We start from the raw sequence: 13,186 nt of genomic DNA on the forward strand, positions 1-13,186 counted from the left end.
GCACAGAAACAGGTGCAGGTGACCGTACGGGAGACAGAACAAGTGATGAGAAATTATCCTCATCGTCGGAACCAAATAGACTATTTACTCGTCGATCAGAATGAGCCTTCTCATTCGAAGGCTCATTGTCAGCCGCCAGACGTCTATGAGGCGACTGTTCTATTCTCCCCGAGTCGGCAATTTTGTCCGACTCGCATTCGTAGTCGACCTCCAAAGAGGGGTCGTATTCACGTGGTGAATCACCACGTGCATCCGCAACATTTAGTGTTGCGCGAGTGGCAGATACTACGGCAGACATTCCGTCTGCCATAAGAAGTAACAGTGCGTCACCGTGGCTGCACGAACCGCAGCCGAAGGCGCAGCACTGTCAACACCCCGCATGAGTTTGTTCTTCGTGCGACAGAATTTAAAATGATGGTTCTGACCAATCTACATCGTTTTTTTAATTAAGAGGTCACATAGTGACCACTCCATTCAATGACAGTCAGAGTGATTGTCGTTTAAGGTAGGGGTGATGTAACGAGATGTATCGTTACCTGAAATTAACACTTAAACGTTGTTGATTGATATATCATCTAAAAGGTAGATAATATTTGGAGGATATTACTTTAAATAGTAATGTTCAGAAATCTTATCCATAAATAGCTATAGGCCATTATATCTATTTATCCCGCAGACTAATGAACTAAAGATGTAAACAAAAGAGAGAGACCGATAAAGATAAGATAAGATTTCAATTGCATGTTTAGTATTAGTTAATAATTAAGTTAAAGTTAACAGATAGAGAGAAGAGATACTTAAATATATTAATACAGTTTTCATTTAACCCTCTTTAAGCTAACTCCCTTTAGGAGAAGTCTTTCTTTGCACGTACTATTTTACGTGAATTAACGTAAGGCACCACTCGCAACTGAAGCAGTGCGAGGTGGACTTGTACTGCAATAGTACAAGTCGTAGTGCCCCGTTACATGTTGAGCTTTCGGGAAGTAGCCGCTTGACAAGGAAGCCTTCATTGTGAATTCTTGAAGATTGGACCAAGTAATCAACGCGCTAAGAGATGCTACGTAAGCCCGTAAATGAAAAGGAGCCCTGGCGTAATGCCAATTTGTGGTGTCGAATCCTCCACGCCGCTGGGCTAAGCATGTTTTAAGGAACGTGGTCGCTTTTTGGTAGACCCTTGAATCTGAACGGACAGGAACCTGCTCGAGCCTTTCGAACGCGTAGATAACTTGACTTATTCAGGTAATTACCGGACGCTATCTTCAGACGTCGTGTCGACATCGATGGGCGAGCAATGGCCGGATGTACTATTAAGCGCCTTGTCTACATTAGAGCTGCTGTGTAAAAGACCCATATAACTCAGTGTTTATTGTCAAAAGCTGCAGCTGTGGTTTCGTTACCTAGAAAATTGGAGAAGTCCAGGCTGAAGATTTGAGGCAGAGCACGGCTATTGAGTTCGTCTTGCGGTACTCGGCAATGATGCACGCACGAGACGCTCGTAAGAGCGGTATGGAGACTTATTAGTAACTTTCAAAGTCACTTGACATCGACTGGAACTGGCTATGCGGTGATTGCCTTGATCTTTCGGGATCAGGGCGCACGCCGTATTTACCAACGATGCACCCAAGAAGTGGTATTTCGCTTGCAGCGACTATACACTTCTTGAGATTGCATACAACTTATGCTTTCGCATAAGTGTAAGAATCTGACAAACGTGAGTTTTATGAACTTCCACGTCCGTCTTACCGTCCATGGCCCGGCTATGGACGAATACATCGTCAGAATAACTCGGTGCGAATTCTCGCACGGTCTCAACAGATTTGTTACACATCTGTTGAATGTTGCAGGGGCGTTACTAAGCCCCTGAGGCATCACTAGCCATTCCCAGAGCATCCCACTGGGGGTGCTCACTGCTGTGTACGGGATGTCCCGTTCACGCATAAGGATTTGATAGAACCCATCCATCAGATCCATAGAAGAAAAGATNAGCATAATCACATCACTTTACCTCACCGCCGCGCCCCTACCTCTCTTCTTCTCAGCGCCAATTATGGCGGAACATCGGCATTTTGGTCATTTGTGTCTTTTGGGAATATTGCCAATGTTTGAAACCTGTGTATGCTTCGCGTTTTTTAGGAACGGTTGGATCTGGACGCGGGTGGGTGCAAAAGATGCGGGTACGTTAGTAGATCACACATTTGTAAAAATATTTAAGGATTACACCATGGGTTGTTGGGTATTCTGAATATTTCGGAATTCTTGGAGTGAGGGTGTGTGTGCAAAGGCCAAGATCACTTTTGACAACAGAATTAAAAATGAGCGAAGGTTACCCCAGCATAGATGTAACGGGGCACTGCGACTTGTACTGTTTCAGTACAAGTCCACTTCACACTGCTTCAGATGTGAGTGGTGCCTCTCGTTAGGTGACGTACACTGTACGTATAGAGGAAGACTTCTCTTAAGGCAAGTTAGCTTAAGAGTGTAAAATGAAAACTGTATTAATATAGTTAAGTGTCTTGTTAATCTATCTTTGTAAATGTTGACTTAACTATAAACTAATACTAAACATGTAAATGAATTCTTATCTATCTTATCTTGTAACTCTCTTTGACTACTTCTACAGCTGATTAGTCTGCGGAATAAATAGACATAATGGTCAATACCTATTTATGGATAAGAATTCAGGACATTACTATATAAAGTAATTTCGTCCAAATATTATCTACCTTTTAGATATTTATTAATTAACAACCATTTAGTGTTAATTTCATGTAACGATACACCCCGTTACAGTAGAGATAAAAGAAGAGAGATACGGAGACGATAAGATAATAATTCAATTGCATGTTTAGTATTAGATTATAATTAAGTTAGCATTTACAAGATAGATAGAAGAGATACTTAATTATACTATTACAGTTTTCATTTAACCCTCTTTAAGCTAGTTACCTTAAAGAGAAGTCTTCCTCTGCACGTACTAGTGTACGTGAAATAATATAAGGCACCACTCGCAACTGAAATAGTGCGAAGTGGACTTGTACTGAAGCAGTACTAGTCGTAGTGCCCCGTTACACCGAGTCCATAATAGCCAGCGTAACAATAATATATTTTTTGCCGATATTTGAGTATAATACACAAGAATGCGACAGATACATGACTCGCATTCCTGTGTACATATTTGATTTCGACTTTTATGTTTCCCTTTTCATTAAAAAAAAACATTCATTGATAATACATAATAAAAGTTCACGAAGATGATGTTCGACATTTATGAAACTTATCGTATTTTCCAATTTAGCAATTTGGCGGGAAAGAAATGTCGTTGTTTCTCGCGCCAAAACCCATCGAGCCCTCGCCACCGATCAAGACATTCGGCAATTGGCCTGTAAGTTTGTACCGTGTGAAGCAGCGACGCAAAGATGTTCGAGGCCCGACTTCCCCAGGGTCGCATCGTCAAGCTGATCGTCGAGGCCATGAAAGACCTCATCTCGGAAGGCAACATCGACTGTACCAAGTCGGGGTTAGCGCTCCAGTCCATGGACGGGTCGCACGTCTCGCTTGTGTCGTTGCTCCTTCGTGCGGAAGGGTTTGAACACTACCGCTGCGATCGCAACATTTCGCTTGGTGTGCAAACCGCATCATTGTCAAAAATTCTCAAGTGTTCTGGCAACGACGATGCGCTATCGCTTTCTGCCGAAGATAATGGCGATGCACTGAATATCATGTTTGAGGCCACGTGTACGTCGTGACTTATGCTTTCTTACAATAGATCGAGAAGTAGACTCAATGCTCGATTGTATTTGCAGCGGGCGACCGGGTGTCGGATTTCTCGCTCAAGTTAATGGACATTGATAGCGAACACTTGGGCATTCCGGGGACGGAGTACGTGGCAACCGTTCGAATGCCTGCGAGTGAATTTCAGCGCATTTGCCGCGACTTGCAAACCATGGGTGATACGTGCACGATCTCGGTAGGGAAAGAGGGCGTCAAGTTCTCCGTCTCGGGCGACTTGGGGGCTGGCAACATTACGCTCAAGAACAACACGGCAGCCGAGAAAGAGAGTGATCGCGTGATTATTACCATGGAAGAGCCAGTGGAACTCACGTTTGCGCTCCGGTATTTAAACATGTTTGCCAAAGCCACGCCATTGTCCGAGACGGTGACGTTGAGCATGTCTCCAGGCATTCCCGTGGTCGTGGAGTACGCGATTGGCGACATGGGGTACATGCGCTTTTACCTCGCGCCCAAGGTCGAGGAGGATGATTAAAAAGCAGTCGAAAATGCGCTTTTAAACTACAATATAATGATTTTTTCAACTGACCAAAACTGTTTTAAATCAGTGGCCATTTTAGAGTTGCCTAATTTTGTTTGACATCAAAGTGTCCAAAGTGACTTTGTTGAAAGAAAGGGGTAAGCGCTATTTTCTATTTTGGGGTTGACATGAGATTGGTCGATGCGGAGGCTAGTTGCTCCAGGACTGAAGGTTTGAGTACGTGACGTAGAAGAAGGTGAGCACGCCGATGATGATGACGAATGAGTCGACTATCTTGTCCATCCACGTCGAGTGTGGAGTCAGCTTGAGGTAGAAGAGTGGTGGATACACTAAGCTTAGCGGGACTAAATCGAGCAAAAGAGTCATGATCAGAAAAAAGAATTCAAAAAGCGAATCAAAACCTACCACAGCAAAAAGCGCCAACAATTGATACGAAAAGATCGAGCCGGTCTTGGCCAAAATACGCAATGCAAACGGTGACGAGTACCGCGATTGCACGAAAAAAATTCTTGGCCACTTTTCGTCCAGAGGCGCGTTTAGGGAAACCCAACATTTCTTCCATAATGTTCACGGCAGGAAAGAGGAATAGGGGATACGACAAAAGTTGGGCGAAAGCGTATCCAAATTGCACTGAACTGGACCAGCCATTCCGCGGGAGACTTGAGGTCACCATGGGGGCGATGCTATTGCCAAAAGCAAGGTAATTGATGCCAGCAAAGAGCGAGTAGAAACACAGCAAGCCAACCACCGTCCACGCCAGCAAAGACGGAAATCGCTTTTGCCGTGCCTGATTCAACGAACTTTGGGTCGGCAAAACTAACCCAATCCCCTCAAATGTAAAAATTGACGTGCCAATAAAAACAGGATAATCGTTTTCATTAAAAAGATGCACATCTTGGGCAGGGCCTTGAGTTGCCAGGAGCATCATAGAATTTCCTAGAATAAAGGCCACACCGTATAAAATAAATACATCGGCGAGAAGGTTGCTGATTGAAAAGTAGCTAATGTACCGAATCCATGAAAGGGGAATGTACACGGCAATTTGCAACAAAATCAATACCGACGGATGGACACTATAGCCTACGAAAGACACCACTTGGGCCAAATTTTGCGCCACAAAAATCACATAGGTACAGCAAAACCCTGCTTGCATCATTATGATAGAAATTTGCACCATGCGTCGACCCCATGCGCCATAGGCGAGAAATCCAATGTGGCCATACGTGCCACCAACCAACTCTCGGCACTGCAACAACCGCAGCATCGCATACAGTGTCATTGCGGCAATAAACATCAAGCACAAGGGCGAAAAGAGAACACCGCCACTCCGAAATCCATCGGGCAAGAACAAAATGCCTGTTCCTACAAACGATTTTAGCAACGTCAGCAACGCGTGCCACATTGTCGACGACTTGTCACTATCGTTTGATTTTGGTGGGTTTCCATGTAGCTGTAGGAGTTTTGTTTCCTCCGACGTGGTGTCTAAACTAGACATTTAAAATACATACATTCTTGGGCATTAGACGACAACAAAAATCATTCTGACAATTGTTGCCAACTTTACATGCAACAATAGGTACCCATTTGCCGAGCGATAGGCTGGAAGTGGTGTCATGAGCAAATTCTGTGCACGCTCCTCCACATTCATTCCGTCGTACTCATCGTTGTCTTGACTCAAAATGTTGCCAATAAATGGGTCGTACGCGCTATTAATGCGGTCAATGATCTGATCCCGAAGAGCTTTCGATACGATGGGTCGAGATGTCGTCTGAAGGTGGTGAAGGCGGAAGCCTCCAGGTACAGCAATGTCCAGCGCCTTGGGTGTAGAGAGCTCTGAGAGCCCAGGCTCAGACTCCCGGCGTCCCATGATGTGAGGTGATGATGCGCGCATTCTCGGTATCGAAAGAGTCCGACGACCTGTAGAAAGACATATAACACATAAAAAGCCTTCCAAATCATATCCTGTCAAACACGTTGTTCTCTCAAGCTCGTGAATGTGGTCCACAAGAAATCGTACCCATGGAAGCGCTCGCAGCATATGCGTCTAGTGACGACGAAATGGCGCCACGTCGCGCCTCAATGCTGTCGCTTCCTACTGTGAATTCTGCTCCACTCATGAATGTAATTGATAAGCAGGAGCAAAAGAACAAATCTGCTTTTTTGGTGGCGGCGACAAAGGCCCATTTGGCTTTAAATCTCCCCATCGAGTCAACTTTAGCGCCATTCGTGGGTCCCCACAGCGCCGATCTAAATAAACTTGCACGTTCGCACCCGTTACGAGCAGGAAGTGGCAAAGAAATCGTCACTGGTATCGTCGAGCCGGCATTTCTTGAGGATTACACCTTTGACGCGCAGTACCATACGTATAACCATACCGAAACCCGCAACGTAACCCGCATGCGGGTCAAAGGAGCGCCACCGTCTGCTCCTGCGCTCCCAGGAGAGACAGTGCCTGAACACACAAAACCTTTTGATACAGAAGACGTATTTACAAAGCGCAACGCCAAGAAGCGGACGCATCAGCACATTGGCGCCGTAAAGGCCACTATGGGACATTTCATCTCGGACAGCATTTGGGCACCTTGCCACGAAAAAGGTACCTTTTTGACCGATGCGGAAAAGTGTATTCTCACAGACGATCAAAAGGCTTTGCGAGACGAACACGAGGAGCTCAAACGACGGAAAGCGCAAGCGTTAGCTGAAATCAATGAGGAATTGGAATTTGACCGGATTGTCGAGAAAAAAACGTCGCATGTGCTCCCAGCGCGACTAAAAGCGGGTCAAACAGCCTTGCCAGGAAAGTCCACGTTCCTTGGCGATCACGAATACGATTACCAAGGCCGTGCGTGGGTCGCAGCTCCACGGACGCTTAAGCCGGACGATGGAGATCATCAGGTCTTTGTACCCAAAAAGTGTGTCCATAAGTGGACGGGGCATACAAAAGGAGTTCAAGCGATTGAATTGTTCCCAAGATATGGGCACTTATTGTTATCGGGGAGTATGGACCATTCTGTTCGGATTTGGGACGTCTATAAGGAACGCAAGTGTCAACGAGTGTACGAAGGTCACTCGGGGGCCGTGAGAGGGATTAATTTTAATGCCAATGGGACCCAATTTCTCAGTTGTAGCTATGATCGGTTTATTCAGTTATGGGACACCGAAACGGGACAAACGGTCCAATCTTTTACGACGCGACGTGTACCGTATTGTGTCGAATTCTATCCTCTCGACAATACACAATTTATTGTCGGGGATTCCAATAAAATGGTTGTTCAATTTGACACGCGATCAGGAGAGATTGTGCAAGAGTATAACCACCACTTGCAAGCAGTGAATAGCGTCACGTTTGTGGACGATAACAAGCGCTTTGTGAGCACTTCGGACGACAAGAAGCTCTTGGTGTGGGAGTGGGGCATTCCCGTCCCTATCAAGTATATTTCCGAGCCAAGTATGCACGCAATGCCAGCGGTAACGTTGCACCCAAGTGGCAATTATTTTGCTGGCCAATCGTTGAATAATCAAATTGATGTCTACACGGCGCGTGACAAGTTCAAAATGAATCGGAAAAAAGTCTTTCGAGGGCATCAAAATGCCGGGTATGCTTGCCAAATTGGCTTCTCACCGAATGGCCAATATATTGTGTCGGGCGACGGCGAAGGGAAATTGGTCGTTTGGGACTGGAAAACGACCAAAGTGGTCAAGAAATTTCGTGCCCATGACCACGGACCGACGATGGGCGCGATTTGGCATCCGCTTGAGCCGAGTAAGGTAGTGACGTGCGGTTGGGACGGACTTATTAAGTATTGGGACTAAGAAAATGGATTGATCCCATACGTTAGAATAACACGATAACTCTTGGACTAGCTACAGTCGATCTTAATTATCTCGTTACGTTTGTATTGTATTCTTCACGGGTTATGGTCGATAGGGTGCAAAAAGAGTCACGCCGAAAGATAGGGAACTAACTATGCATAAGCAAATTGGTGTCTCGTACTTAAACAAAAATCGGAGGTTCACTTAGATTTGGACTTGCGTTTCATCACCAAAATGGCTACAGTCTGACGTCAAGACGTTGGTAGGTCGTAGCTAAGACTTCTTAGATACTTGTAAATTTTCTCTGCACGTCAGTGTACGTGCAGTAATCGATGCACATCACCTTCAATGTTATCAGTGTCTAGTACCCACGAAGAAACGAGTGACATAAAGGGTCCGCGGTCTCAATACGAACGGATGGCATGCAAATGTCATGATAATAAGGAGGAAAACCAGTTCGATGTTACAGATCGTAGGCACTGTAGTAAAAAGATTTTGTTTTTGTTTTCCATTCTGCCTTCACCTACTTTCCAGTCGCAACCCTTTTTGTCCACGCATCGGCAAATCCCTAAATCATTTTTGCACAATTCATGCAGGATAACAATCACAAAGCCAGCGGCCGTCATACCCATAGTCGTCCCACGCACCTCGTGCGCATTCGTACTTGCCTTTTCAACATTTCTCCTCGGCGATATCTTTCCGCTTATTTAGCCAAGTCGCATGAATTGCACAATGCAGCAAGTTTTTCAAAAACGAGCACCTTTGTAAACAGGTTCGCCACTTGCAGCTTCGAGCGTACGTACTGGGCCGCGAGTACACCACGCTTGGCGTAGTTGCAGACAAACTTCAGGCGCACGTCGATGGGATTCGCCTTCAATGACGATACCTCGCCCGCCAACTGCTTCAACGCCGCTTGGTTGTCAACGTGGAGTGCCATCCAAAGCATAGACAGCATCCCGATTTCGCAAAACATTTCTTGATGCCGAGCAGCTCGAGCGCTTAATCCGATTCTGCCACAAAGTCCGCCTTCCTGGCGGAAAGCGTGACTCGGCCCTGCTTCTTCGCCGTCCAACACACCGGCATCCCGTTTAGACGGATGATGTCGCCATTCACAGTCCGACTTGTCAGCGGCAAAGTCAGCGTCTGAGTAGGACTCAAGCTGCAGCTCGCCATCGCGAATTTTCATCGGCTCCATGCGCTGCGCTTGAACTCGCGTGTACCTTTCGGGTAACGCGCGATCCTCTTTGTGCGCTTGAGGTCATGCAGCCGTGGCTGATGGGTCTGGCGCGTTGCTTTATGCACGGCAAACCGCGATGCGTATCAATCAAAGAAACTTCTGACAAAAGATTAAAACGTGTTCAGGAACTCGGACCCCCCACCATCTATACTTGTGTTAAACAGCGCGCAATCTTCTGGCTACCCTTCGTGGCAGTCCGCCTCGATCGAAGCTCGCGTCGAGTTAAAGTTCTCAAGTCCATGCTTGCGCAACAGCTCGCCTATCGCTTCCGATTGGTTCACAACATTGCTGCCGTCGTCGTCTATAGTGACACGCATCCCAAGAAACTTGCTGCCGACGCCAAGGTCAGTTATAGATAGACTTTCAAGCTTGATAAAGAAACAATCAACTGCAATTATGTCGCCGGTGGCCAGCAGGTCGTCCACGTACACACACCCACGACGACCATCTGGCCGTCATCGACCATCCAGAGAGGCACATGTCCAAGATACACTGGCTAAAACCGGCGACCATCAATTGAGCGTGCAAGAGTTGGCTTCAAAGTCGTCTGGCCTATTAGAGGCCGTACAGGCTGTTGTGCAGCTCGAGCACAACATCCTTCTTGTGTGTGGTGTCAAGTGTCTTCAAAATCTCCTCGCTGGCTTCCACCGCTTGTGGAACATGCAGCAGGCTTTCCAAGTGGGCTTCCTTGTCTGCCTTGACGTAGGCATTGAAAATGTCTCCGTGCTTTGCCCCCCCCCCCAAGGTTGCTGCATGTGCCAAAATCACCTTTACGATCGACATATCCATCACGGCCGTGAAGGGGAGCTGGTAATTCATCATAAAGACCTGATTATTGCCGCACGCCACAAGTCTTGCCTTTAGACGCTCGAAGAGACCGTCGCTTTGTTTTGCAGACTAATTTCGTGTGCAATGTGTTGCTTCCCGTGGGTCGCTCAATAAGGCTCCATACGCCATTTTCTTCATAAGCTTGTAGTTTATCTTGCATTGGCTTCTCAGAGCTCTTCCTTTTGGCGCTGCGCATCGCTTACCCATATTTTTTAGGGTCGCGTCCGTAAATGTGCACTACCAAGTTTTCTTGTTGCACACCTTCTTCTTGCGCTAACTCTTCCTGAATCCCAGATACCAGGTCCGCTTGGTCGCACTGCGCGTCCAAGACTTCGACTTTTTATTGCAACTCGTATTTTTCGTGCAGACGTCTCATCCCTTCCAGGAAAGTTTTTCACAGGCATTGCGCTAGGCCCAATAGTGACTGCACTTGGTACGTCTGCCACGGCCTTCTGATCTTCAAATTCGATTGCGCCATGAAGCTGACTGTTTTGATTCATGCTAAGGGCTTCAATGTTGCACCCATGCTGTGTGACCGTGGCCTTGTTCTCCTTCTAAATAAACACCCCGAACACCTTCGTCTCATCTTTGTGACCAATGATAACGCCAGCTTATGCCCGTTGCGCTAGCGAGTTCTTTCCACGGCTCGGTAAACCGTGCAGATCGATCCAAAAGTATAGATATCATGTGTTCGGAAGCGTTCTTTATCAGATGTAACGGGGTGCATCGTTCGATGAAATTAACACTTAAAGGTTGTTAATTAATATATTATCGAAAAGGTAAATAATATTTGCAGGATATTACTTTAAATAGTACTATTCAGAATTCTTATCCATAAATAGGTATAGGCCATTATACCTATTTATTTCGCAGACTGATCAGCTGTACGAGTAATGGCAGATAGAGTTACAGATAAGATAGAGATAAGAATTCATTTACATGTTAAGTATTAGATTATAATTTAGTTAGCATTTACAAAGATAGAACAAGAGACACTTAATTATATTTAATACAGTTTTCATTTTACCTTTTTAAGCTAATTACCTTAAGAGAAGTCTTCCTCTGCACGTAAAGTGAACGTCAATTACCGTAGGGCACCACTCGCAACTGAAGCAGTGCGAAGTGCGTGTTCCAGGGCTTGGTGGGGGAGAATTAGCCGATAGGCTTGCTGATATCAGCCCTGTTACCGTTCGGAAACAAGTAAGCGAGTTTCTCGCGACGCGATTTAGTGTCTTAAGACATGAAGAGAATACAATGGCTGATAGCCAAGACAAACAAAAAGAAGAAGCAGATGACCACATTTCCCACATCTAACATGAACATGTTAGATGATAGTGAGAATACTCATCACGTTTCCCTTAAAGCTACTCCTTTCTAGTGATATAGAAAGGAGTGCAGTTGAACGAATGAATTCGACCGTAGGAAACGATGCAGTCTTGGCATTGCTGTCCAATTTGGACAGAGATGCCCTTTATTCAACCTTCGCCAAGTTCATACAACATGAACTTGACGAGATGAAGGAAAAAGTAGCCTTGCTGAATCAGCAAGGCTCTCAACAGGCAAACTGTTGAGGTTTCAACAGGTACAGACCCCTATTTCTGGAATGACGCAAACGCGTCGTCCCAAACTTTAAAGATTGACATCTCTAAGTATAGGGGAGTCGAAGAAGACTCCCTCTTGCGATAATTTGTCGAGTTGGACGATGTCATAAGGGCACGTCACATCATCGATGAGTAAATGCAAGTCGCATTCGCTCAATCATACTAGGCAGGTCGTGCTAAGACTTGGGCATTGGGCCTTAAGTTCCGCGACCCATACGTCTTTGAATCGCTATAGGCTTTTAAAACCCGGCCCAAGCAGACGTTTAAACTACCAAGGGCTGAGTTCAAAGCTTGTTCAGAGCTTCTAAGACTCAAGCAAGGCAAGCGTGATGTTCACGCATATGCCCAACACATACGACTCTTAGCAAGTTGTATCACAAATAAACCAGTCCACGAACACACGTTGATTACGGTGTTCGTGCAAGGTCTTACAGATAGTCCCGTAAAGACCCACCTGTTCCGCTTGGAACTGGATACGCTTGAATAAGCAATATCCGTTGCGGAACAGGAGGACTTAAGCTTGAGACAGGCTCAAGCTAGTTCGTTATCATATCGTCCTCCAAGACGACACGAGTTAGGTGGTCAAGAACCCATTAACCTTTCTTACGTCGAATTCGAGAGACCTCGTTTTTCGAACAATAAGCGATCGCAGAAATGTCATCGCTGTCAAAAATTAGGACACTACGCTTTTGAGTGTAGTGCCCCACGCCCAGCATCGATAGGTACTGAACGTAATTTTGGACCGTATGCCAAAAAGGGCAACGGTCGCGGGTCCGACGTTGTTGCGAAATCGCAACAGCAAAGCGGACCGCCAAAACCGGTCGGGGTCAGTAGGGGCGCAACGCCCTACTGATCCAGCAACCTCAAGAGCATTTGCAAATCTCTTGATTAAAGTTACTCCAGACACACAATTATTATGTGTCTCTGTACCTTGAAATGAGGGATCCCTCATCACCTTGAAGTTAAAAATGACAATTGATTTGTCACTTAGAGCCCTAGTGGACTGCGGAGCGTCGAATAACTTTATTCGATGCCAGTCACTAGAGGGTCGAAGGCTTAAACATGTATAGCACGACATCCCTCCACCGAGGATGACGGTGCGTCTAGCGACAGGCGCGTCGATAACAGTAATGAAACGCGTAGTGAAATTTCACTACACGTTAAGAGATTTACAGTATGATGATGTTTTCATCGTACTGGATTTGGATGACAAATTTGATGCCATCCTTGGTTTACCTTGGCTCAGAAAATACGAGCCAAGGATCAGCTGGCAGCATCGATCCATAAAGATGCCTGCTACTTGTTCATCAGATGGCCATCTGATGAACGTCTTGGAGCGTCCACAAGCGTGTGGATGTACTATGAGTGAGTGCGATGGCCTCACTTGTGGTTGGTCGTTAGTACAACTGCACAAGATCACAGTGTGATTACCAA

At 45.9% G+C, this 13,186-nt stretch overlaps 3 protein-coding genes across 3 annotated transcripts; 1 reads left to right on the top strand and 2 right to left on the bottom strand.

Moving 5' to 3' along the window:
• Window positions 1-3,419: 3,419 nt before the first annotated feature.
• CCR75_004860 (uncharacterized protein) lies at window positions 3,420-4,267 on the top strand (the record flags this gene model as incomplete). Its single annotated transcript, XM_067962946.1, has 2 exons — window positions 3,420-3,738; window positions 3,807-4,267. The coding sequence occupies 2 exons, from the start codon at window positions 3,420-3,422 to the stop codon at window positions 4,265-4,267; spliced, it is 780 nt and encodes a 259-aa protein (XP_067820793.1).
• Window positions 4,268-4,462: 195 nt separating this feature from the next.
• CCR75_004859 (uncharacterized protein) lies at window positions 4,463-6,390 on the bottom strand (the record flags this gene model as incomplete). The annotated part of the gene is made up of 4 exons (XM_067962945.1): window positions 4,463-4,617; window positions 4,679-5,760; window positions 5,854-6,190; window positions 6,291-6,390. 4 exons carry the CDS (start codon window positions 6,388-6,390, stop codon window positions 4,463-4,465), a joined length of 1,674 nt encoding a protein of 557 aa, XP_067820760.1.
• Window positions 6,391-6,609: 219 nt separating this feature from the next.
• On the bottom strand, window positions 6,610-6,829 carry CCR75_004858 (uncharacterized protein; the record flags this gene model as incomplete). The annotated part of the gene is made up of 2 exons (XM_067962944.1): window positions 6,610-6,725; window positions 6,766-6,829. 2 exons carry the CDS (start codon window positions 6,827-6,829, stop codon window positions 6,610-6,612), a joined length of 180 nt encoding a protein of 59 aa, XP_067820759.1.
• Between the last annotated feature and the right edge of the window lie 6,357 nt (window positions 6,830-13,186).

The sequence above is a fragment of the Bremia lactucae genome, linkage group LG12 (assembly GCF_004359215.1).
Source record: "Bremia lactucae strain SF5 linkage group LG12, whole genome shotgun sequence".
Taxonomy (NCBI): Eukaryota; Oomycota; class Peronosporomycetes; order Peronosporales; family Peronosporaceae; genus Bremia; species Bremia lactucae.